Genomic DNA, 24,399 nt, shown 5'->3' on the forward strand with positions numbered 1-24,399 from the left:
TTAGGGAAGGACGGGGAAGGAAGTCGGCCGTGCCCTTTGAAAGGAACCATCCCGGCATTTGCCTGGAGCGATTTAGGGAAATCACGGAAAACCTAAATCAGGATGGCCGGACGCGGGATTGAACAGTCGTCCTCCCGAATGCGAGTCCAGTGTCGAACCACTGCGCCACCTCGCTCGGTCTGGAGGTAAGACAACAGTCCTTTCGCGAGGAGCTATTGCGGAAGTTTGGAGAGCCATCAGTTGAGGCTGACTGCAGGTCTTCTGCGGCCAACGTACATTTCGCGTGGAGTCCGCAAACGCAAAACCAGAGAAATTATGCCTCGAACAGAGGCTTACAGACAGTCGTTTTTTCATCGCTCTGTTCGCGTACGGAATAGGAAGGGAAGTGTGCAGTAGCGGTACAGGGTTTCCCCGGCGTTCATCACACAGTGGCTTGCACAGTATGTATGTACGTGTAGATGTAGGTGTACATGGACTTGTAATAACTAGTGACATGTCACATATGTATCTATTACCACAAGCATTTTGATACTGTGAGCAACGCCGCATAGTGCCAAGATTGTTTACCTTACTACATGTAATACCGCCTGAGACAGTTTTGCCAATGAAGCTGTAATGGAATCACTGTAAATGACAAGATGCTATGTATCGATGTGACAGGAATGTTAGTGAGCTTCACTGCTTCATTCATAGGCACGCATTCTACATCGTCTTATAATGTATCATTATGCCACAGGTCTGATGATGCGATAACACGAAAGGCTTCATAAAGAGTTAAATGAAGAGAAACAAAATTTTTTGTGTCTAAGACAAATGTAGAATCAGTGATTAGATTTATAATAGGAACTGTTTAAGTATCAAAAGAAAACCGTTGATTTTACTCCAGTGAAAAACGTAAAAGGTCTTCTTCGTAGCGGTAAAGACGGGTCTAGGTGTCCAAAATTGCATGCGATAGTTTCATGTCTTACGCAGTGCTGACAAGTAGAATAATCGAGGAAAAGGGCGAGGAATGTCAGTGACACATTCGACTAAAACAACGAAGCATTTCAGCAGCCGCCCAGAATTGCCTTAGGTACAATCATGAAAATAAATGCGATCAAAGAATTACTGAAGTCCAAAACGCAAAGTTTGGAGGACAGGAGATGTATGCAGTACATGGAAATAAATACCGAATGTCGGAAAACCTAGTAAGATAGAATGGAAGTTTCACTTTAACCAAGCTGCATTTCATGAGGAACCGTTGTGTTGAGCTACTGTGAAAAGTTTATAATCATGGGTGAACAAAGCAATCAGTCGCATATAAATCTGTATTTTATTGCAGGTCAAGCTAGATTTCAGCTGCAGTGCATTAAGTAGATAGCCATACAGACCCAGCAAGATTGTATAAGAACCAGTCGTTAAAATGGTCTTAAACTGTCCATAGCTCAATTCAAGCCGTAGATAGTTACAGGTTGTTTAACAAAATTTCCTGACACGTACTTTCTGGGTCCCTATGATTCGCTACTAAACGCACTGATGAGGACTGTACTGTCGAGCTGCAATAAAATACGGACTAATACGCTATTGACTGCTGTGCTCATCCCTCATTACTCACGTCACAGTCACATTAAGGTGACCGCAGCCAATTTTCGACGCCAACGTGCAATAACCGCTCAGAGACTACAGATGGCGGCACTCGCAGTGGAAGGTATGTAAAGCGTGTCGGTGGGATGCCGTAAACAGTGCGGTCGTTGTCGTAATGCGGAAACAGAGCAGTTTATCTGACATTCAAAGGAGTATGATCGTCGGCATTCCCGAAACGGTTACGTTTGTAAACTGTTAGTGTGCCAAAGTCGTTAAAATAAACTGTGTATGGCAAAACAGCGCTAACCAAAATGGCACCGAGGCAACTGTAGTGCACCATGGGCCACAAGCACAGAGGTGAACAACGGTTGCGATGATGTGTACGGGCGAAGAGGCGTGCGACTGTTGGGCAACTGACCAAATAGGAAAAACGTGGGGGCTATGAACAGTGTCTCCTCAACGACCGTTCAGCGACCGTTTCTGTCTATGGGTCTCCACACCGGATGCCTTGTTCATGCATTCGCGCTACCGCTGTTCATCGCCAACAAAGGCTGGAATTTGCACTTCACTACCGTAACTGGAAGTCCAGTGACGGGGTGACAGGTCGACTTTTCAAATGAACTTTTTATGCTCCATTGGACAGATGGCGGTTGGCGTGTACCGTCCTGCAACAACCTTTGGAGGGATCTAGGCCAGATGAAGAAGCGTTAGGTTCTGTGGATTGTATTTGTGGCATTTCTTGCGTGATTTCGTCACTGTAGAAGGCACAATGGACCAACGAAAGTATGCATGTGTTCTTAGGGACCATGTGACCCGCTGCACGCAGCTTGAATTTCCTCGGGACGATGGTATCTGCCAACAGGCCAGTGCAACGTACCACACAGGTCGCAGTGTACGCGCGTTGTTCAGAGGACACCAGGACGAGTTTACCGTACTCCCCTGTCCACCAGACTCCCCGGTTTTAACCCAATTGAGAGTCTGTGGGACCACCTCCATCGGGCGGTTCTTCCCATGGATCCTCTGCCGCGAAAGCTGGCGCAGTTGGCAACGGCACGTGGAGTGGGCATGGCTCTGCATCCTCTTCGCTACGTTCCAGAACCTCCTGACTCTCTTTCTGCACGTCCACACTGTAAACGATGGTTATTCAGGATTCTGACAGGTGATCACATCAATGTGACGGGACCGTGTGGTTCCATTTTGAGCAAAGGTTGTGAGCCCATACTCAATTTATTAAATTCTCACGAGGCATTTCGTACACCAGATTTGGAGACGTTGGGAGTGGGAGAATGTGCGTTTCACCGAATAATGGAGCGAGCTCAAAAAAAAAAAAAAAATCCATCTGAGCGTGACAGGGCGTAGCGGACGCGCAGGTCTACCTCAGTTATGAAAAGCGGCGCGATTCCACGAATACTTACAGTGTGTTTGTATTGCAAGCAGTAAGCAGATATAACGACAAAGCTCACAGCTCCTGAAAAAGACTGTTGTGTCGGGCGTCAAAGTATTGGTCACAAGAATGGAGCCAACAGTTCGGGTGAGCACATTCACTCCACCATTCCGAGAAAACCTGAGAAAACATACATCTGCTATTCAGGTACATTATGGATATCTAAGACTTCCAAAGAGAAGCTATCATACGTCTGTACTGAATGAATTTAAATTTTTAACTTCGAGAAAAAGAGCTTACACCTCCTTTTCAATCATGGTTTCAACCTTTAATGGGGTAATCAAATTCGGAGACGATGAGTGATAAGCACTGAGTAAAACTTTCACCTTCTTCATAAATATAATACGTAAAGGATATTCAAAATAGAAATGTTCGCACATTTTTACAGGAGTTAGAATTGGCCAAAAGCGGTAAAAAGTCCTATAAAAATACGCTGAAGAGCTAAAAACTTACGATCGCTTCCTTAATAACGTGCTGGTCCACTTTGGAACCCAATACATCATTGATCCTGATTTACGTATCTTATGTGTACTTCTTACTTAAATGGGAATCATTAATGGTTTATTTGTACAACTATTAATGACTGTGTAATGATAGATCAGTCTTCGTTTTAATACAGTTTTGCAAGTAAACTGAAGTTTTAAGCATTTTGTATGTAGGGAATAATTGATGCACGATCTGTTACCAATGCAGTTGATTTCCGATGAAATGTCGTAAGCACTAATTACGAATAGTGAAAAGAATTTTACACCGTACTGTTCGGCTGTGAGGATAATTTCTCAACGAGATTATTCACACTGATCCTCCGTTTTCGACTAACAAAGCAAAGATGGAGTGAATATAATAAATTTTGTTACATAGATCTGTTATACTACGAATACGCCTTTCTTGTTGATGGGTTTGCATTAGTACCTCTATGTCGTTGAACTGTTGAAATATGATATTCATCTCATATACTGCTGTGTTCGCAACTTGCAGTTACAGCCAAACAAAACATGAACGATAAACAGTTTGGATAAGAAAAGAACAGAAGCTTTTGAAATGTGGTGCCACAGAAGAATGCTGAAGATTGGGTGAATAGATTAAGTAACTAATAGAGCAGCTTGTGAATAGAGCAGGTAGTGAATAGAGCTGGGCAGAAAAGAAATTTGTGACACAATATATCTAGAAGAAGGGATCGGTTAATGAAAATATTCTGAGACATCGAGATATCACCGATTTAGTACTAGAGGGAAATCTGGGGAGAAATAATTGTAGAGGGAGAACCAGAGATGAATACAGAAAGGATATTCAGAAACATGTAAGTTGCAGTAGTTATTAGGATATGAAGACATAAAACTTGTCTTCGGAGTGAAGACCATTACAATGGTAACATCTAGAGAAGCCATAAATACAAACGTCAGATGCTCTAATTACGACTGTGTTGACTTCTTTCATCTCGTTAGCTACGAAAACCGCCAAGTTCCGTTATCACTGATTCCTTTGCTGTGATGGTCAGGCTCACAAGGCTGTAGCAAGGACTGTTACGACAGTATCACGTTTCAGTCTTAATTGACGAGATTGTTGGGTCAGTCTCCGCGCGGAATGGCCTCACGGTTTGAGGCGCCATGTCACGAATTGCGCGGCCCCTCCCGCCGGAGGTTCGAGTCCTCCCTCGGGCATGTGTGTGTGTGTGTGTGTGTGTGTGTGTGTGTGTGTGTGTGTGTGTGTGTGTTTGTGTGTGTGTGTGTGAGTCTGTGTGTTGTTCTTAGCATAAGTTAGTGTAAGTAGTATGTAAGTCTAGGGACCGATGACCTCAGCAGTTTGGTCCCCTAGAAATTCACACATTTTTTGTTGGGTCAGCACGGAAACACGTAAGGGTCGTCTGCTGCGGGACTGCATGTTCAACAACGCGCTCTGAACAGTGTGGTACGAAACATCTGTGCTGCACCAGCACAGTACTCTGACGTCTGATCTACCACATATCACCGCCTATCCTGCTTTACAGAAGGGGCATTCCTCTGACCTCCACTTTCTACGCTCAGAAATGGATATCCAACACCTTGTTTCCTTGTGGTTTGACCGTCTGTGACGGGTCAAAGGATGATATTTTAATTCTGTTGCCGTTACTGTAGTCTTGTCGTCTTAACGTATTGGTGTGGTACAGGAAATTTACGATATTATGCGTTAAATATTAGTTGTTATTTACTGTAATGTTACTTATATGTATGTGTTTAATACGTTGTCAAACACACGGCAGAAAAAAAATACTTGTACTGACGCTTGGAGCGTAATTACATCGGTAGCGCACGGCAGTAGTAGTTCGAGCGGCAAAGATGCTACGATAGTCGCAGCCGGACGACAGAACAATAGTCAACAGCCATCTGAAACAATGACTTAATTGTTAAAAGTAGTGTTATCGCTTTACTTTTTTGTGTGATTGGTTCCAAAATAATCTGACGCGGATGCTATAGTCAGTTCAGACAGGGAATTACCGTTGAGAAGTCGTGTTGAAAAGTCAACTTCACACTGGAACATCCGCTGACCCGAGGTACTTGTCTTGTTCAGCCGTGCGAGTTCCGCCAGTGAAATATTAACTAGCGGGTCCCATGGGTGAATCATTGAATTATTATTGACACAGATAATGTTTATGTAACACTAAAGACAGGGCTTGAAGATTTTATTGGATTGGATTGTTTTGGGGGAAGAGACCAAACAGCGATGTCATCGGTCTCATAGGATTAGGGAAGCACGGGGAAGGAAGTCGGCCGTGCTCTTTCAAAGGAACCATCCCGGCATTTGCCTGGAGCGACTTAGGGAAATCACGGGAAACCTAAATCAGGATGGCCAGACGCGGGATTGAACCGTCGTCATCCCGAATGCGAGTCCAGTGTGCTAACCACTGCGCCACCTCGCTCGGTCGAAGATTTTATTGGCGAGAGTAATGTTTTATTGTGGAGGCTGTCCGGTAATCAAGTATTTATTATGGAGTCGTAACTGAATTTGAGGTCACACAGCGACCCAGGTTATTGTGCAGATTCTAACTAGTGCTCCAGTGCTGCAAAGCCAGAAATGAGTGCTGCAGTGATTGATTTGGTTTATGTGGTTAGTACACTCTAATACATTCGAGTGCTCGTTGTGCTGATTTGTGGGATTTCCACACATTGGGATGATGTAGCAATGCTTTGTTGGTATAAAGCAGTGGAATGTTATTTCACTTTGAGCCATAGTGACACAATTTACTATATTTGATACTGAAGTGTCAATGGGGAATTTCGGAATGTGACTATTTATTGGTCGTACAGTGGCGGTTGACCGTAAACTGTCTAGATCTTTCCCGTAACTATAAATAGTAATCCCTTGGAGCCTTATCATTGGAACATTACTGCACTGTAATTGCTTTAGTTTGCTTAAGTGGTAAGTAACCGTTCACATCGGTACAGATAGTGGCTCGTGATTTGCCAACAGCTGGAGAGGTTTAAATTTTGCTTTGATTGTATAACTTCAGGTCTTAAAGTGGAGGTGGCACATAAGTTTTCTCTTTGTAATTTTTGTGAAAGTTAAATTGCTTCACCGGGGGATACGTTTGTACTGGCACTCGACCATTACCGTCAACTTATTATGTATGAGAAAACTTAAATGAAGCTACGGTGCGCAGGAAGAAAATAAAGACGTTCTGACCTTTATTTAAAGAGAAAGAAAGTTTTTTCCCAAACGAAACTATTTTAAAGACTAAGGAATGAAAAAGAGATTTATATGAAATTAAATGAAAGTATGTTAAACTCTTAAAATAGTTCGCGAGGAGAAAGATATTAAGACAAAGGTATTATTGGTCTGCAAGTAGTTAAGCGAACAGTGCCACAGTAAGTTTGAATTACGGCTAGCTTGTGGTTTTATCTGATCAGAATTTCAAATGGAAAGGATAAACAATATTTAAAACAAAGGACGTTTAATCTAGTAGATAATTAATATCGAAAGATATACTTCATGCTAAAATATTTTTGGAAAGAAAAATGAAATACAATCGAAAATAAAATTCTTATTCTATACCGAAATAAAACAGAGCGAAACGTTGTCGAGAAAAATTGCATAGTTGCCTAAGGGTTTAGTTATGTTTTAGGTATGAAATGCCTGGAGTTTATAAATAATCTGAGGGGACCCTGCACCATTACGTAATACAATTTACAGTTCAGTGGAAGACACTGACTAGCGGTAGTTCTGCTTTGAATCAATTATCTTTGAGTGATAAGCGATATGATGATAAAGCCGTATAGACCTCATTTATTAAATATTTGGTTGGGTACACTGGTAGATAATACGCAGTAACTAATCAGTGGATAGTTCAGATACTATAAGGCGCTGTTGCTAGGTTGAAATAATTTAAAATAAATAATAATGGATATGCGCTGGAACAAAGTAACATCAAATGCATACAAGGGCATGTATACGTAGTTGCATTTCCTCACATTCATAGGGACGACGTAACAGTTGTTTACTTATTGAGTACAAGAAGTGTGGACCACTGATGGCATCCCCTTATCGCAACATACTGCAGGTAGTGATAATCCTGAGCTGAGAGTGTGTTCACAGTAGCGACTATTTGTTTACGTAAGCACGAATGTATCTTCTGTTAACTGCAAAGAAGTGATTAGCCTGCCAAGTTATTGCTCCTTGTCGGTGAAAGAAGGGCGACCCTGGGTTTCCAAAAAGTGTTAAGCATTTCATGAAGCTTGAATTATGTATTCGGAATAGAGGATATTTCGTGCAGTTCATAACCCAGTAACTAGATAACTTCTCTCCAGCACAATTTCAAGACTTTTGTGTAAAATAAATACCATGCAATGGATTACTGGAACATTGCACGATTAACAACAGAATTACAGTGACCCCTAAAGCATAAAGTATTTTCATCTGCACATGCATGTACACTCTCCTTTTACTTTTGACCACTACGAATTACTGTAGGAGCACGGGAAACGTTTTATTCAGCAAACTGCGTGTATTGTGGCTTTGCGATTCGTCATGGAACTACACTCCCGGCGTTGTCACGAAATATGATGAATCGAAGCCGTATCGAGTGCGGCATATTCGACAGCCATCTGTCGGGAGAGCATGTCCCTCCCGGGAATTAATGCAATGCAGGATGTCTTTTGTAGCAACAAATTATTTGCACTTGAAGAAAAAGCTGTTCATTTTCCCGTCGGAGTGCGTACAGGCGCGGTATTATTGGGAAGCACTGAAATAGATCTCGCTGTTAGATTCACTAACAGTAAATTTAAGATTTACGGGGTGGTTATAATAAATTGCAATTGGTTACAAAGGTGCTGTGTGAACTGCAGGTATTGTAAGGTGCAAAACATGGTAGATATTCTAATGCGTTAACGCAGAGTCGGTATACCATGCAATTATTTTATGACATCCAAACATGATAGATATTCTAATATGTTAAGGCAGAACCGGTTTGAGCTGGAAAAAAATAGTTCCAGCTTTGGCCACCAGGTACAAATCAGGCGTTGTGAAAGTAAGAAAGACGTACAGAAATGTTTCCATATGTACTGGATTAGGAACGGGACCCTAGGAACGGGACGTGGGCAGAAAAGGTCAGACAATGGAGAAGGGCATAATGTTGTGGCTCCGTAAACCTTCCCGGCGCCTAGATGATGATATTCATATCGGGTCTCCAGCCGGAACGTAAAGTCATCTTGACGAAATATTTCGGCGTCCATCTGGCCGTAAGCCGTCTCACTAACTCGTCGGAACTGTAATCAAACCGCAGCGGCGGCTGCTTTATACACCGCCTGTAGGTCCACCACACGTGCGCGAACGTGAACTGAACGTCTAGCAAAGTACAACAGCGCTCCGGTAGTGAAAACACGGGGAAACCAAAAATCGATGTCAAACACTGTTGACACCTTTTGATGATGGTAATAAAGACCGTTGTTTTTTTATGTCAAACACGACAGGGTTCCAGCTTCTACTTAAAGGATTACCCTTTAGCCCTGTTTCTAATATTGTCAGAAGCCTGATTAGGAAACGATTCAGAGCATCTCTCCCATGTGGGCACGCCATAAACTTATCATTTCAATTGTCTGCATCCCAATATCAAGTTCACGATGGAAAACTTCCGTTTTTAGATGTCATGGCCTACAGGATGGATGATGGGACGTTAGGACATAATATTTATCGTAACCTCACCTATACGGACCGATCTCTTCATGCATCAAGTTGTCATCCATCGTTGTCAATGCAATGGTAAAAAAGCTTATGCCATCTCAAATGCAGATAGTTTGATACAAGAATAGGATCATCTCAAAGCAGTGTTCAAGCAGAATGCTTGTCACGCCAACCAGATCAGCCGTGATTTACAGACGGGACACAATCTAATTGGTAGTGCTTCTACCTTCGCGGTAAGCATATCAAATGGTTCAAATGGCTTTGAGCACTATGCGACTTAACTTCTGAGGTCATCAGTCGCCTAGAACTTAGAACTAATTAAACCTAACGAACCTAAGGACATCACACACATCCATGCCCGAGGCAGGATTCGAACCTGCCACCGTAGCTGTCCCTCGGCTCCATAGTGTAGCGCCTAGAACCACGCGGCCAGTCCGGCCGGCGTAAGCATATCTTCAAAAATAAGAAGAACTTTAAAGAGATTTGATATTAAAAGTGTATTCCGTCCACCAGCTAAGACTAGCCCGCTGCATGGTTCGGTGAAGAATGATTTCGATTTGAGGAAGCCCGATGCCTACAAAATTCCCTGCCATTGCGAGAGAGCCTATAGTGAACAGACGATTCGTACGGTCCAGTAACGGTACGTGGGGCACCATCGACATGCCCGTTTATTTCAGCCAGGAAAATCTGCATTTGCGGATCATTGTCTTACTGAAGGCCATAAAATGTTGTATCATGAGACACAAGTGGTTGCCCCTGTGTCGCGGTATTGGGGCTGTGTGGTGAATGAAGCCATTGAAACCCGGCTATCTGAAAATATATAAACATAGATAAGGGATATCCTTTAAGTAAAAGTAATAATCCTCTTTTGTTTGACATTACAAAACGACGGGCTTTGTGTCGGTCATCAAAAGGGGTCAACAATGTTTGATATCGATTTATCGTTTCCGCGAGTTTTCACCACGGGTGCGCTGCAGTGCTTTGCGCTAGAGTGCAATTACGTTCGTATGCGAACTCTGGGCCTACAGGCGGTGAATTAAAGGGGCCGCCGCCACGGTTTGATTTCCATTCCGACTAGTTAGTGTGACGGCTTACGCACCTGAAGATGGCGGCCAGGTGGAGAGCCGAAATGTTGTGTCAAGATGATGTTATGTTCCGGCTGAAGACCTGGTATGAATATCAAGGCATAATGTTGGTTTTATTATTAACCACAGTTTACACAATTGTTTCATTATGAGCACCGGAGACCTGGAGGAGATGCTGCATCCATAAAATGACGTGATCAACAGTTGCTCACAGTAGTTCCTGTGGCATTTGAGCGACGTGTTGGTAGACATGAGATCAGGTAGAGGCTGAACGTCTCCTTGGTTAACGCGTTCTTTTAGATATTCGCAGAGCCAAAAGTCACATGGGTACAGATTAGGCAACTTTACTGACCATGAATCTGCAAAAACCTCTCGAGATAACATGTTCGTGTATGACAGCATTAAGAAGGTCTTCCACTGGGCGAGCGACATGAGGTTTTGCCCTGTCTTGAATGAAAACAGTGGTTTACACACAGTTTCTCTCATTCACGGCAGCAATTACATGCTATGCAGGAAAGTCTCGATAAAGTGCAGACGGCATGGTACACAAGACAGGCCCCCTGAGTGTATTCTCTTCTAAAAGAACGAACCGAGAACAAAGGTGATCGTGAATCCACAACACAGAGTCACATACGGTGAGTGCAATCACTCTGTAATGAAAATGAACCTCGTCACTCTACAGAATATTGCACTGCCACAAATTATCAATTTTGACCCGTGACAGAAACCAAAGAGCAAATTCAAAATGTTGCTGCGGATAAAGAGGTATCATTTACAGCACCGTCAGAATCTTGTATGGGTACCAGTATAATATAGACCGTAAAACGTTTCTTACTATTGACCATGAGATCGACAGTTCTCTTGGCACTCCGAGAGCACTAGTACTAGCAACAGCAACGTCGTTAAACAATTTACAACGAGATAGCATGCCTTCGTCTTCTAGGTGCCACACCAAGTTCACCCGTGTTTTTGAATTTCATTATTATCTTCCTTAATGACAAGAGCCTCCCCTCAGACCTTCCAGTCAGCGATGCTCTCTCAGAGCAGCACCATAATTGCTGCCGTTCACAGAAAACAAGTTTCACTAACAACGCGTGGCCCCTCTTCTAGACATCCATACTGTTCACTCACATTACGGCTTGTCCAATGAAAGCGTGGATGAGATACCGTCATACACTCACTGTACAGCGCCAGATTAGCGCCTGATGCCTAAAATGGGAATTAATTTGTTTCCAGCGTAAATAGGTTGTGCCTTAACGTATTATCATATCTACCAAGATTCACAGCCTTACGATAATTACAACACGCACTGCACCTTAGTGAATAGCTAGCATCCGATAATATCAGCATTAGTAAGCAAGAATAAAGCTGTCTCTGACTATTTTACATGAGCTTGAATTGTTCAAAGATGCCTAAGCTCTGATGTAATATTACACGGAATTTTACGAAGGACAAAAAGAGAGAAACGTTTTGCTGATTACACTGCCAGAAAAAAACATTAGTACACCGATTTAGTGGTTTTCAGTTCATTCACGATTTATTGTTGCAACTGTCCACATGGAGTACATGTAATGATCACACTCACAGACCAATAACACAAGCTGTTCTGCGGTACCAGATAGCCTACCAAGCCATCCTGAAACACCCACATTAGTCCGTGATGTAGCCTCCATGTGCAGTAGTGCATGCGCTGACTCTCGCATCCAGTCGACCGGACAGTTAGCGAATACTGTCCTGTGATACGTAATGCCACATCTGTTCGACCTGTTCACGTAGTTCTGTAAGGGCTGTTGGTTAACGAGTCAAACAAGTCAGTTAGCGCCCATCATATCCCGTACATGCTCAACTGGAGGCAAGTCCGGAGATCACTCTGGACAGAAAACTTGCTTCACGTCTCGCACAGCACGTTGACTTCCACACGCAGTGTGTGGGTGAGCATTATCCTGTTGGAACAACACATCACATCACTGTTGCAAGAACGGCAAAAGAATGGGTCTAACTACATTCTGCATTTACCGAGCGCTGGTTAGCGACCGTTCGAGAAACACCAAAGGTGAACGAGAGTTATAGCTTACAGCACCCCAGACCATAAGGCCTGGGAGGGAGCCAGTGTATCTTGGACAAACGAACACTACGAGATAGCGCTCACCAGGCCTATGCCGTACGCGCAAGCGACCATCACTCGCGTGCAGGCAGAGTCTGCTTTCATTTCTGAAGACCAAGGCGAGCCATTCAGTCTTCCAAATGATCCTCTGGCGGCACCCGCCGTGCACATCGATACTGTGGCTTGAGTGGAAGTCGGACTAGAGGTGTGCGTACCTTTAGTCTGACTGCTAATAACCGGTTTGCAACAGTTCGAGTTTACACGTCTGGGCTCACGCGACCTCTTATCTGTGCTGTGGTTGCTGTATGATCTGCCACTTCTGCCCTTACAATACAACGACCCTGGTGGGCGTTATCCACAGACTCGTCAACGGATACGAGAATGTTCACTTGAGCACTGATACCAGCACTGCTGCACAACAGACGCAGCTCGTCGACTTTGTGTAGAAATTCTTAGGAAGGATAATTCCGCCACTCATAAGGTCACAATTTGGCCCCTTTCCAACTTGGCTCAGTTAGCTGTAGGAAGTTCAGGTGCATCTCCCTGGTATGGTCGCCTGCTTATTTCAGAATTTTGTATCACACTGAGCTTTCCCTATTAAAAGGTAAACACAGCTGGCGCTCTGGTAGCTATGTCACTATGCTATCTGTTAGCGGACGACGTTGTAACCATTATCATCACATCTCCCATCGTCCATCTACATCTACATCTGCATGGTTACTCTGCAATTCACACTTAAATGCCTGGCAGAGGGTTCATCGAACCATTTTCATACTACTTCTCTATCACTCCACTCTCGAATGTCGCGTGGGAAAAAGGAACACCTAAATCTTCCGGTTTGAGCTCTGATTTCCCTTATTTTATTATGACGATTATTTCTCCCTACGTAGGTGGATGTCAACAAAATATTTTCTCATTCGGAAGAGAAAGTTGGTGATTGAAATTTCGTAAATAGATATCGCCGCAAAGAAAACCGCCTTTGTTTCAGTGAATGCCACCACAACTCCGGTATCACATCAGTGGCACTCTCACCCCTATTGCACGATAACACGAAACGAGGTGCCCTTCTTTGCACTTTTTCGATGTCCTCTGTCAATACTACCTGGTAAGTATCCCACACCGCGTAAGAATATTCCAGCAGAGGACGGACAAGTGTAATGTAGGCCGTCTCTTTAGTGGGTTTGTCGCAACTTCTAAGCCTTCTGCCAACAAAGCGCAGTCTTTGTTTCGCCTTCTCTACAGTATTATCTACGTGGTCTTTCCAGTTTAAGTTGCTCGTAATTGTAATTTCTGGGTATTTAGTCGAATTGACAGACGTTAGATTTGTGCGATTTATTATATACCCAAAACTTATCGGATTTCTTTTAGTACCCATGTGGGTGACCTCACACTTTTCTTTGTTTAGCGCCACTTTTCGTATCATACAGAAAGTCTCTCTAGATCATTTTGTAATTGTAATTGATCGTCTGATGATTTAACTAGACGGTAAATTACAGCGTCTCTCCAAACAATGTAAGGGAGTTGCTCAAATTATCACCTAGATCATTTATGCTTATCAGGAACAGCAGAGGGCCTATGACACTACCTTGAGAAACGCGAGATGTCACTTCTGTTCTACTCGATGATTTACCGTCTATCACTACGAACTGTGACCTCTATGACAGGAGATCACGAATCCAGTCACACAACTCAGACGATACTCCATATGTATCAATTTGATTAATAGTCGCTTATGAGGAACGGTATCAAAAGCCTTCTGGAAATCTAGGAATATGGAATCGATCTCAGATGCCTTGTCGACAGCACTCAATACTTCCTGGGAATAAAGAGCTAGCTGTGTTGCACAAGAGCGATATTTTCTGAATCCGTGTTGGTTATGTATCAATAAGTCATTTTCTTCAAGGTGATTCATAATGTTCGAGTATAGTATATGCTCCAAAATCCCACTGAAAATTGAGGTCACTGATATTGGTCGGCAATTCAATGCACAGACTCCGTCTTCCGGCCAAAAGTGGCCCATTGGGACCCTCCGACCGCCGTTTCATCCTCAGCTAAGGATGCGGACAGAAGGTGCGTGTGGTCAGCAGACCACTCTCCCAGTCGTTACGATGGTTTTCTTTGACCGGAGCCGCTACTATTCGGTCGAGTAGCACCTCAACTGGCATCACGAGGCTAAGTACACCCCGAAAACTGGCAACAGCGGATGGCGGCCGAGATGGTCACCCATCTAAGAGCCGGCCACGCCCGATAGCGCCCAACTTTGGTGATCTGACGGGAACCGGTGTATCCACTGCGGCAAGAACGTTGCTTTAATGCAATGGCTCACTCATATTTCCTTTCTTGAGTATTGGTGTGACGTGTGCTACTTTCCAGTCATTATGAACAGATCTTCCGTCAAGTGAGCGGTTGTATATGATTGCTATGAATGGCCCTATTGTGTCTGCATACTCTGAAAGGAATCTGGCTGGTATACCATCTGCACCGGAAGACTTAACTTTTTTAAGTGATTAGAGTTGTTTCGCAACACCCAAGATATATACTTTTATGTCACTCATGGTAACAGCTGTTCTTGTTTCGAATTCTGGAAAATTTTCTTCGTCTTCTTTCGCGAAAGAATAACGGAAAACTGTATTTGGTAATGCCGCTTTAGTGACACCATCATCGGTAACATTTCCATCGTTATCGCGCAGTGATGGTATTGACTGTCTTTGCCACTGGTGTACTTTACATACGACCAGAATCTCTTTGGCTTTTCTACTGTATTTTGAGACAATGTTTTATTGTGGAAACTAATAAAAGCATGTGGCGTCATCGGATCAAAATCGACGTCGTCTTTCCTAGTATATTAACATTTTTCCCGGAAGTGTACAATTTCGGTCTTCATAAGACGTGAACTGGAAAAATAAGGAAACTACAATAAGGTAAATCCACTAATAGATGAGAAAAAGGTTTATTAAACGGTAGACTTGCGAAACCGAACTGCAAGCTCATGTGAGACCAGACAATGTGAAGAGAGAGTGCAGTGAATGCAGTGCATGGCAGAGAGACGAGAGAAGGGGAGAGACTCGCCTGCGGTGGGACGGTGATGCCCGCGAGCGAGAGCAGGCCCAGCAGGATGATGGGCATCCAGCAGGCGGCGTCGGTGGCCACGATGAGCGTCATGCGGCGCGCCATGGTGGCCGAGTCGGGCCGCTTGTGCTGCTGCTGGACGGCGCGCTGCGTGGTGCGCGCCACCGCGTACATCCACACGTAGCCCAGCGCGATCACCGAGAACGACGCCAGGTTCAGGACTGCAACAGCGCCAGCACGTCACGCTCTCTTCCAGCACTCCGTTCTCCACTGTGCGTCTGATACCTGCACATACACTGATTAGCCACAACATTACGACCATCGACCTATCATCGATACAAACCCGCACAGACGATAGCAACTTCACCTGGAGACTAAAGACTGATAATCAGATACATGCAAGATGCGTGTACACTTATTCTCATACATTGAGGATAATGTTGATACCTGGTGAAACAGCGCTCTGGTCGGCGGTTTGCGGGTTTAAATCACCTCGGGGTATGACCATGCGGTGCATTTGACCTGCGGTCGTCGCACGGTGGCGCTGGCAGCAGTCCACATACGTAGATGTGTGTTGGTGCGTGTCAGAGTACGGTGCAGCGAGTAAGTGTGCAGACGTTTTCAGACGTGCTAATGGTGACTGTGTGTTGAAAATGGCTCAAAGAACACATATTGATGACGCTATGAGGGGTAGAATACTAGGGCGGCTGGAGGCTGGACAAACAAAGCAGGTCATAGCACGGGCCCTCCGTGTGCCACAAAGTGTGATGTCACGATTGTGGAAACGATTTCAGCACACAGGAAACATGCCCAGGTGCTACAGTACTTGACTCCCACAGTGTACAACACTACAAGAAGACCGATATCTCACCATCAGTGCCCGCAGACGGCCACGGAGTACTGCAGGTGGCCTTGCTCGGGACCTTACCGCAGCCACTGGAACAGCTGTCTCCAAACACACAGTCTACAGGCCTACTGAACAGACATGGTTTATTCGCCCGGAGACCTGCAAGGTGCATTCCACTGACCCCTTGTTACAGTGGAGTCCGTAAGCTTGGTGTCAAGAACACAGTACATGGTCATTGGAACAGTCGTCCCAGGTTATGTCCACAGACGAGTCCAGGTATAGTCTGAACAGTGATTCTCGCCGAGATTTCATCTGGCGTGATCCACGAACCAGACCAACCCCTTAATGTCCTTGAAAGGGACCTGTATGGAGGTCGTGGTTTGATGGTGTGGGGTGGAATTATGATTGGTTCACGTACACCCCTCCATGACAGAGTAACCATAACAGGTCAAGTGTATCGGGACGTAATTTTGCACCAGTATGTCCGCCTTTTCAGGGGTGCAGTGGGTCCCACCTTCCTCCTAATCGATGATAACGCACGGCCCCAAAGACTTTCCATCGTGTAGGAGTACCTTGAAACAGAAGATGTCAGTGGAATGGAGTGGCCTGCCTGTTCTCCAGACCTAAACCCCATCGAGCACGTCTGGGATGCTCTCGGTCGACGTATCGCTGCACGTCTTCAAAACCCCCGGGGACACTTCAGGAGCTCCGACCGGCACTGGTGAAAGAATGGGAAGCTATATCCCTGCAGCTGCTCGACCACCTGATCCAGAGTATAGCAACCCGTTGTGCAGCCTGTTTAGGTGTGCACGGCGATCATATCCCATATAATGCGCAGGAAACAGTGGAGTTCTGGGAGTTCTGTAGCATATGTGTCGCGGGACGGTTTCCTCAACATATCACCAATACCGTAGACTGATCTGGATCGTGTGTGTTCACTATGTGCCTATGCTATTAGCGTCAGTTTTGTATAGTGCCACGTTGTGTGGCACCACATTCTGCCTTATCCTTAAAATATGAGCATGAGTGTAGTATCAGTGCGCGTGCTGTCCTTGTGCAGAACGTGGAACCAGCGAGATCTATCTGAGTCTGAGAGAGGGTAGGTTGTGATGGCCTGGAGACCTGAAACGAGCATTTCGGAAACTGCACGACTGGTCGGGTGTTTGTGGAGTGCTGTGGCAAGTGTCAGCAACAAGCGGTGAAACCATGGCCAGACGTTGTGGTATTGGACGTCTATCCCTCATTACAGATGTCAGGCTTCGTAGGCTGAGCAGTCTCGTAGAAAAGGGTAAACAGCGAACTGTGGTGGAGCAGACATCAGACTTTAATGCTGGGTATAGAACAAATGTGTCAGTACACCCAGTGCCCCAAATACTCCTAATGATAGGCATCTGCAGCCGACGACCCATGCATGTGCCAATGTTACCACCACGACATCGGCAACTACTAGTGAAATGGGTACGTGACCATCGGCACTGGACGTTGGCGCAGTGGCAGAGCGTTGCATGGTGTAATGAATCCCGATATCTTCTTCATCATGCCCATGGGAGAGCAGGAATCCGTCGTCTTCCAGGGGAACAGCTCCTTAACACACGTTCTGCGGGACGCAGACAAGCCGATAGTAGCTCCATTATGCTCTGGGGAACATTCACGTGGCCATACACCAGTCCAGTAGACTTCGTGCATTGAACCATGACGGCTAAGGAGTTGCAGACTTACGTACAGCCCTTCTTGCGATTATGTTTCCCGACGGCAGTGGCACTTTTCTCCAAGATAATGCGCCATGTCTCAAGGCCAGGAGTGTGATGGAGTGATTCGAGAAACACAATGGCGAGTTGTCGTCCTGCCCCCACCAACTCGCCAGATCTGGACCCAATGGAACACACCTGGGATGTGATTGAACGAGCATCATAGCAGCCTCCCTGGAATTTATGGGTATTAGGTGAATTGTTTGCATATATGTGGTGCCAACTCCCTCCAGCAACCTATCAAGACCTCATTTCTTCTATGCCAAGACGCATCCCGCTGTTATCCCCCCCCCCCCCCCCCTACATTGGACATGACGGCTATTAGGAAGTTGGTCATAATGGTCTGGCTGATCATTGCACATTACCTCATCAAGACTATCAAGACACTCCTACGTAATGTGGTACTGACTACTAAACCTCATACAAGGTGGACTCGCCAGAATAAAAGGAGATGGCGAGTGTTGTGTTGTCAATTGAGATAAAACAACAGGAAAGTGGGTCACTCAGGAGAGATCAGTTACATTAAACGTGGCGTAATCATTTGATGTCACCTGAGTAACAGATCCCTCGGGCTCAATTCCATCCTTCCAAAGTTGCTGAAGGTGACTGTTGTTGATGTGATTGTAAAGTAGAAACTCGAACGAGCAACTACATCTAAACCAAAATCGGAGACAGTAGAGCATTCCGGACGGTGGTTGTAAAAAAATCTTTTGAAATCAGCTACAAGTGTCACCAACATCCGTGCTAGCACAGTCACTATGCTTGGAGAGTTAAAAATAATGGGGTACTAAGGTCGACTAGCTCCTCATGGCTCATACATTTTAGGAGCTTACGCTAAACGATGCTTGAGATGATCTAAAGAGCGACGCTGGTAGACCGGAAACAACTGATTTGGGGTGATGAAGGGTTTTTTGGCACTGCCCAGTGAGGTTCAGAGAAGGTGGTGTTTCCGGATACGGGTGTTTCTCGTAACTAGGATGTGGACCCTTATTCTACTTAAAAAAATATGAAATGATGATACAGCTGTACTTGTATAGATTTTATACATTGTGTACTCTGTACAACAGACGAACACTTCAGAGTCGATCACTGAATCCGTCAACATGAGAATGCACCCTGTAATATAGAAGCATCTGTGACGCAATGCTTTGCAGACAACAACATTTCTGAAATAGACTGACCTGCGCATATTCCTGACCTAAACCAATGGAACACTTTTGGGGTGAGTCATTGCATCAACTTCATTCCAGGCCCCAGCGTGCAACACTACTACCTCCTCTTATTTCGGTTCTTAAGGTCGAATGCTCTGCCATTCCTCCACAGACATTCAGTCACCTCATAGAAAGAGGACCCAGCAGCTTTCATTCCGTCATAAAGACGGAGATTGGAAACGGTCCATATTAATGTCTAGTAAATTGTGTCGGGATAGTTTTGATCAGCTACGACGACTACTTTTACATGTATCTCATCTGGCTGTCCACTGCAGCATCAAACATTTCCACTTTGCCTTGTAATCAAAACATTTATGCTCTCCAACTTGGGTCCTGTACACGAGCACCACATACACTGAAACGACCAATGAAGTGCCAACCACTTCATACCAACAATCCCTCCATCCATCCCTATCTCTGATTTTGATTGGAGTCATGAGGGCTACCATGAACTCCTCATCTGTCCTAACCTTTTCACCTCAGACTAGCACTTCCAACCTACGTCCAAATTATTTGCTGGATGTATTCCAAACTCTGTACTACTCTACAGTTTTTTCTTTCTGCAGGTCTCTCAATAAGTACCATGAAAGTCATTCGCTGATGTCTTAACAGAAGTCCTATTATACTGTACCTGTTCTTGTCAGAGTTTTCTATACAATCCTTTACCCGCCGACTCTGCAGAAAACATTCACATTCCTTACTTAAGTGTCCACCTAATTTTCAACGTTCTTCTACAGCACCGCATCTCAAAAGCTTCCTTTCTCTTCTGTTCCGGTTTTCCCGCAGTCCATGTTTCAGTACCATACAATTCTGTGCTCCAAATGTACATTCTCATAAATTTCTTGCTCAAAATAAGGCTTATGTTAGGTGTTCGTAGACTTCTCTTGAAAAGGAATACCCTCTTTGCTAGTACTAGTCTGCTTTTTATCTCCTCCTTGCTCTGTCCATCATGCGTTATTTTGCTGCCTACGTATCAAATGGTTCAAATGGCTCTGAGCACTATGGGACTTAACTGCTGAGGTCATCAGTCCCCTAGAACTTAGAACTACTTAAAACTAACTAACATAAGGACATCACACACATCCATGCCCGAGGCAGGATTCGAACCTGCGACCGTAGCGGTCGCGCGGCTTCAGACTGTAGCGCCTAGAACCGCTCGGCCACCACGGCCGGCCCTAGGCAGCAGAATTCCTTAACATCGTCTGCTTCGTGACTGTCAAATCCGCTATTAAGTTTCTCGCGTTTCTCATTTCTACTAATTCTCATTACTTCTTCTTCTATTTACTGTCAATCCATGTTCTGTACTCATTACATCGTTTCTTCCAATCAGCAGATTGTGTAGTTCTTCTTCACTTTCAATGATGATAGCAATGTCATCAACGAATCTCATAATTTATACCCGTTTACCCTCAATTTTTGTCCCACTCTTAAACCTGTTCTTTATTTTCGTTTTTGCTTCTTCAGTTTGTACACTAAATAGCAGTGGCAAAAGACTATGTCCCTACCTTACACACTTTCTAATCTAAGCGCTTCGTTCTTGGTCTTCAGGCCTAATTGTTCCACCTTGTTTCTTATACATATTATACATTAAACGTCTCTCGCTATAACTTATCCATTTTCTTTCAGAATTTAGAACATTTTACGCCATTTTACATTGTCGATCGGTTTTCCAAGTCGACAGATGCTGTAAACGTATCTTCATTTTTTTTTAGTCTTGCTTTCATTATCAACCGCCACGTCAGAACTGCCTCTCTGGTGCCTTTACCTTTTCTAAAGACACATTGATCATCATCTAAGGAATGCTCAGTTTTCTTTTTCATTCTTTTGTATATTATTCTTGTGTGCATGAGCTGTTAAGCTGATTGTCGGGAAGTTATCGCACTTGTCGACACTTCATATCTTCGGGACTGTGTGGATGAAGTTTCTCCGAAAGTCAGATGGTATATCGCCAGTCTCATACATTCTACATACCGACGTGAAAACTCGTTTTTTTGTCACTTCCCTCAATGATTTCGATAGAATGTTACTTATCCCTTCTGCTCTTCTATCACATCATGAGACAAGTAACCCCCCCCCTTACAGACGCTTTCAATGTATGCTTTCCACATACCCGCTCTCTCCTCCGCATTTAACAGTTCAATTTCAATTAAACTCTTAATGTTACCGCCCTTGCTTTTAGTTTCACGGAAGTTGTTTTGATTTTACTATATACTGAGTCAGTCTTTCCGACATCATTCTTTCTATCTATTTCTTCACACATTTCCTGCAGCTATTTCTACTTAGCTTCCGTGCACTTCCTGTTTATTTCGTTACTAAGAGACTTTTATTTCTGCAATCCTGAATTTCCCTGCACATTTTTGAACTTCATTCCTTCGCCGGTCATCTGAAGTACTACTTTTGTTACCCCTAGTATCTTCGCAGTTACCTTCCTTCTATCCAGTTACAGTGGCTGCCTTTTTTAGAGATGTCCATTCGCCTTCAACTGAATTTCCAACTAAAACTGTTGCGTCGGCTATTGTGGCAGTCAGCATTGACACAAACAGAGGAGAAGAGCAGCGATGTCCAGTGGCGGGAATCCAAAATCATCTGTACAGAACAGTTTCCAATTAGAACACTTTGTTTCTAATAAGAAAATAAACATAACTTATGTTTATGAAGTGGCTGCCTGTGCCTCCTACTGGAAAATACTTTATCCTCTATTACCACTCGCAGAACGTAGGCCATGCATCATCTTCCCGTTACTCAGTACTGATGCTCTCGAAGAAAGTCTGCGACAGAACTGGCCGACCAGCGATGGGCAGCTAGTTAAATCATCGTTGACAGGGGGCACTGAATGCGGTCTTCCTGGAAGTGTGGCGCCGACCTCTCTTTCCATTGGCGCGAGGGTCATCTCCTTCTTGATGCCGTTTCGTGGAGCTGCGCTGAACGGTTTGCAGTCAACCATTAAGACTACTCAGAGGTATTTCTTATCGCAGTATCTACAGCCTTAAAGAACTTCAAGCGTGTCTCTTCGCTCCTTAGTACTTCCGTAACTCAATTCTTGACGCATTTATTGTTATTGGCTTTTCTCTTAACTTGAGCCTACTCTTTATGATTACTAAATTGTGATCTGCGTCTTTATTCGCCCATGGGTACGCCTTACAATCCAATATCTCGTGTCGGAATCCCAGCCTGACCATGATGTAATCTAACGAGAATACTGCTATATTTTCCTGCTTTTTTAGTGTGTATCTCCTCCTCTGGTGATTCTTGAACAGAGTGTTCTCTATTAATGACTGATATTTATTGTAGAGCTCAGTCAGTCGTAATCTCCTCAAGTTCCTACTACTAACCCCTTTTCTCTCATAACTCTTTCTTATAATCTCTGCCCAATAATCTCATTCCAATCCACTACGATTGTTAGATTTTTACGTACCGAATTACCTTTTGATTACCCTCTGCCTCTTCATCCTTTGCTTGCAGCGTTGGCATGTATACCTGAACTATTGTTGTCAGTGCTGGTTTTCTATCGATGCTGATGAAAACAACCCTTACATTGAACCGTAAACAGTAACTCATGCTCTACCCTACCTTCCTCTTCACAAGGAATCCTACTCCACTTATAGCATAATCTGCTCTGTTGATATATCCTATACTCGTCTGCAAGAAATCCTTGTCTTCATTCCATTTCATTTCACTGACCCCACTATATCTACACAGAGCCTAAGCATCTCCCTTTTCAGATTTTCTAGCTTCCCTATCTTGTTCAAACTTCTGACATTCTACGACCCTATTCGTAGAATGTTACTCTTTTGCTGGTTCTTTAGTCTTTTGTCATGGTCCATGCCTAAAGGTTGCCAAATCTTTACCTGCAGTAACTTCAACCGATTCTTACCCCCTGATCATGAAATGCACCATCAACATAACGTTTCCCACCATCCTTCCCAAATCAGTGGAATTTTGTCTGTCTCCATCAAGTCAAACTTATTCACTGTTTCTCAGTTTCTTCACATTCATAAATACCATAATCATATCCAAATTTCACACATGCATGATGCATTGCTACCCTGTAAACTGCACCTCCACGAAGCTATTCAATTTTCCATCTGTGAAGTTTGGAAGGCAGGGGATGATGTACTGGCGGAAGTAGATCTGTGCAGAGGTGTCGTGAGTCTTACGTTGATGGCTCAACTGTCAGAGCACTCGTCCGCGAAAGGCAGAGGTACAGAGCTCGAGTCTCGATCCGGCAGACTGTTTTAAAATTTTATAACCAAGACATTTTGAGACAATATCTGGTTTGCCAAGTTTCAATATTAATTCGAGATATTAAAACACTCTAAAAAATTTTCTCAGTCCTGTTAAACATCGTTCCTGTGGCTATAGTTTTGCAGAAACTGTCTGTTGTACTAACGAGCTAGAAAAACGCGATTAAAAGTGGCAAGTGCCCCTATGAAAACCTACACATTAACGGAATGTCGGCAGTAATGTCACTGTACGCATGATTCACAAAACGCCGCGTGGAGTGGACGCGCGGTTAGAGGCGCCCTGTCACGAATTGCACGGCTCCTTCCGCTGGAGGTTGGAGTCCTCCCTCGGGTATGGGTGTGTGTTTGTCTTTTGCGTATGTTAGTTTAAGTAGTCTAGGGTTCGATGACACATTTGAACATTTTTTTTATTTATGAACGGTTATTTATTCACATGTATCAACTTTGAATGAGACACGTAACTTTATTATTCTGGATCTAGATTTGGACTGATATCCAGCAACTACAGTCGTTGCTAACTGACTGAAGCTTTCTTGCGTGACAGAAAGTCGAAAACGGCAACGACGTCATCGATGACTCGGCACTAAGAGACGTGAAATATCGAAGTTTCCACCAGCAAATCTAAACTTGAAAATAAATGACGAAAATTTTTGTACTGAACCAGAAAGTCTATCATGACCACTATCCCGTTTGAAATAGCCACCAAACACGTTTAATACTCGCATGCGGTACTTTAACTCACAAGTAACAATGTCTGCATTTGTTTAATCTTGAAATGCCATAATGTAAAGTTTTGTGACAGGGACTGGTAAAAAAACAAGTGATCGAATTGTTAACAAAGTAAAATCACATGTTTCCTAACGATTTTTTTCAGCAGCAGCGAGATGCGTGAATTTGAAACGAGAATACATTTTGTTTTTATCCGACCGGG

The 24,399-nt window shown here is 44.0% G+C and overlaps 1 protein-coding gene across 1 annotated transcript in view; it reads right to left on the reverse strand.

The window, feature by feature from the left end:
• Positions 1-24,399, reverse strand: part of LOC124594160 (G-protein coupled receptor GRL101-like) — a 356,496-nt gene that overhangs the window by 60,143 nt on the left and 271,954 nt on the right. Inside the window, exon 25 of the mRNA XM_047132516.1 lies at positions 15,419-15,639. Coding sequence (XP_046988472.1) covers positions 15,419-15,639 — 221 coding nt within the window. The remainder of the gene's footprint in view (positions 1-15,418; positions 15,640-24,399) is intronic.

This window comes from Schistocerca americana, chromosome 2 (genome assembly GCF_021461395.2).
Source record: "Schistocerca americana isolate TAMUIC-IGC-003095 chromosome 2, iqSchAmer2.1, whole genome shotgun sequence".
NCBI classification, from domain to species: Eukaryota; Metazoa; Arthropoda; class Insecta; order Orthoptera; family Acrididae; genus Schistocerca; species Schistocerca americana.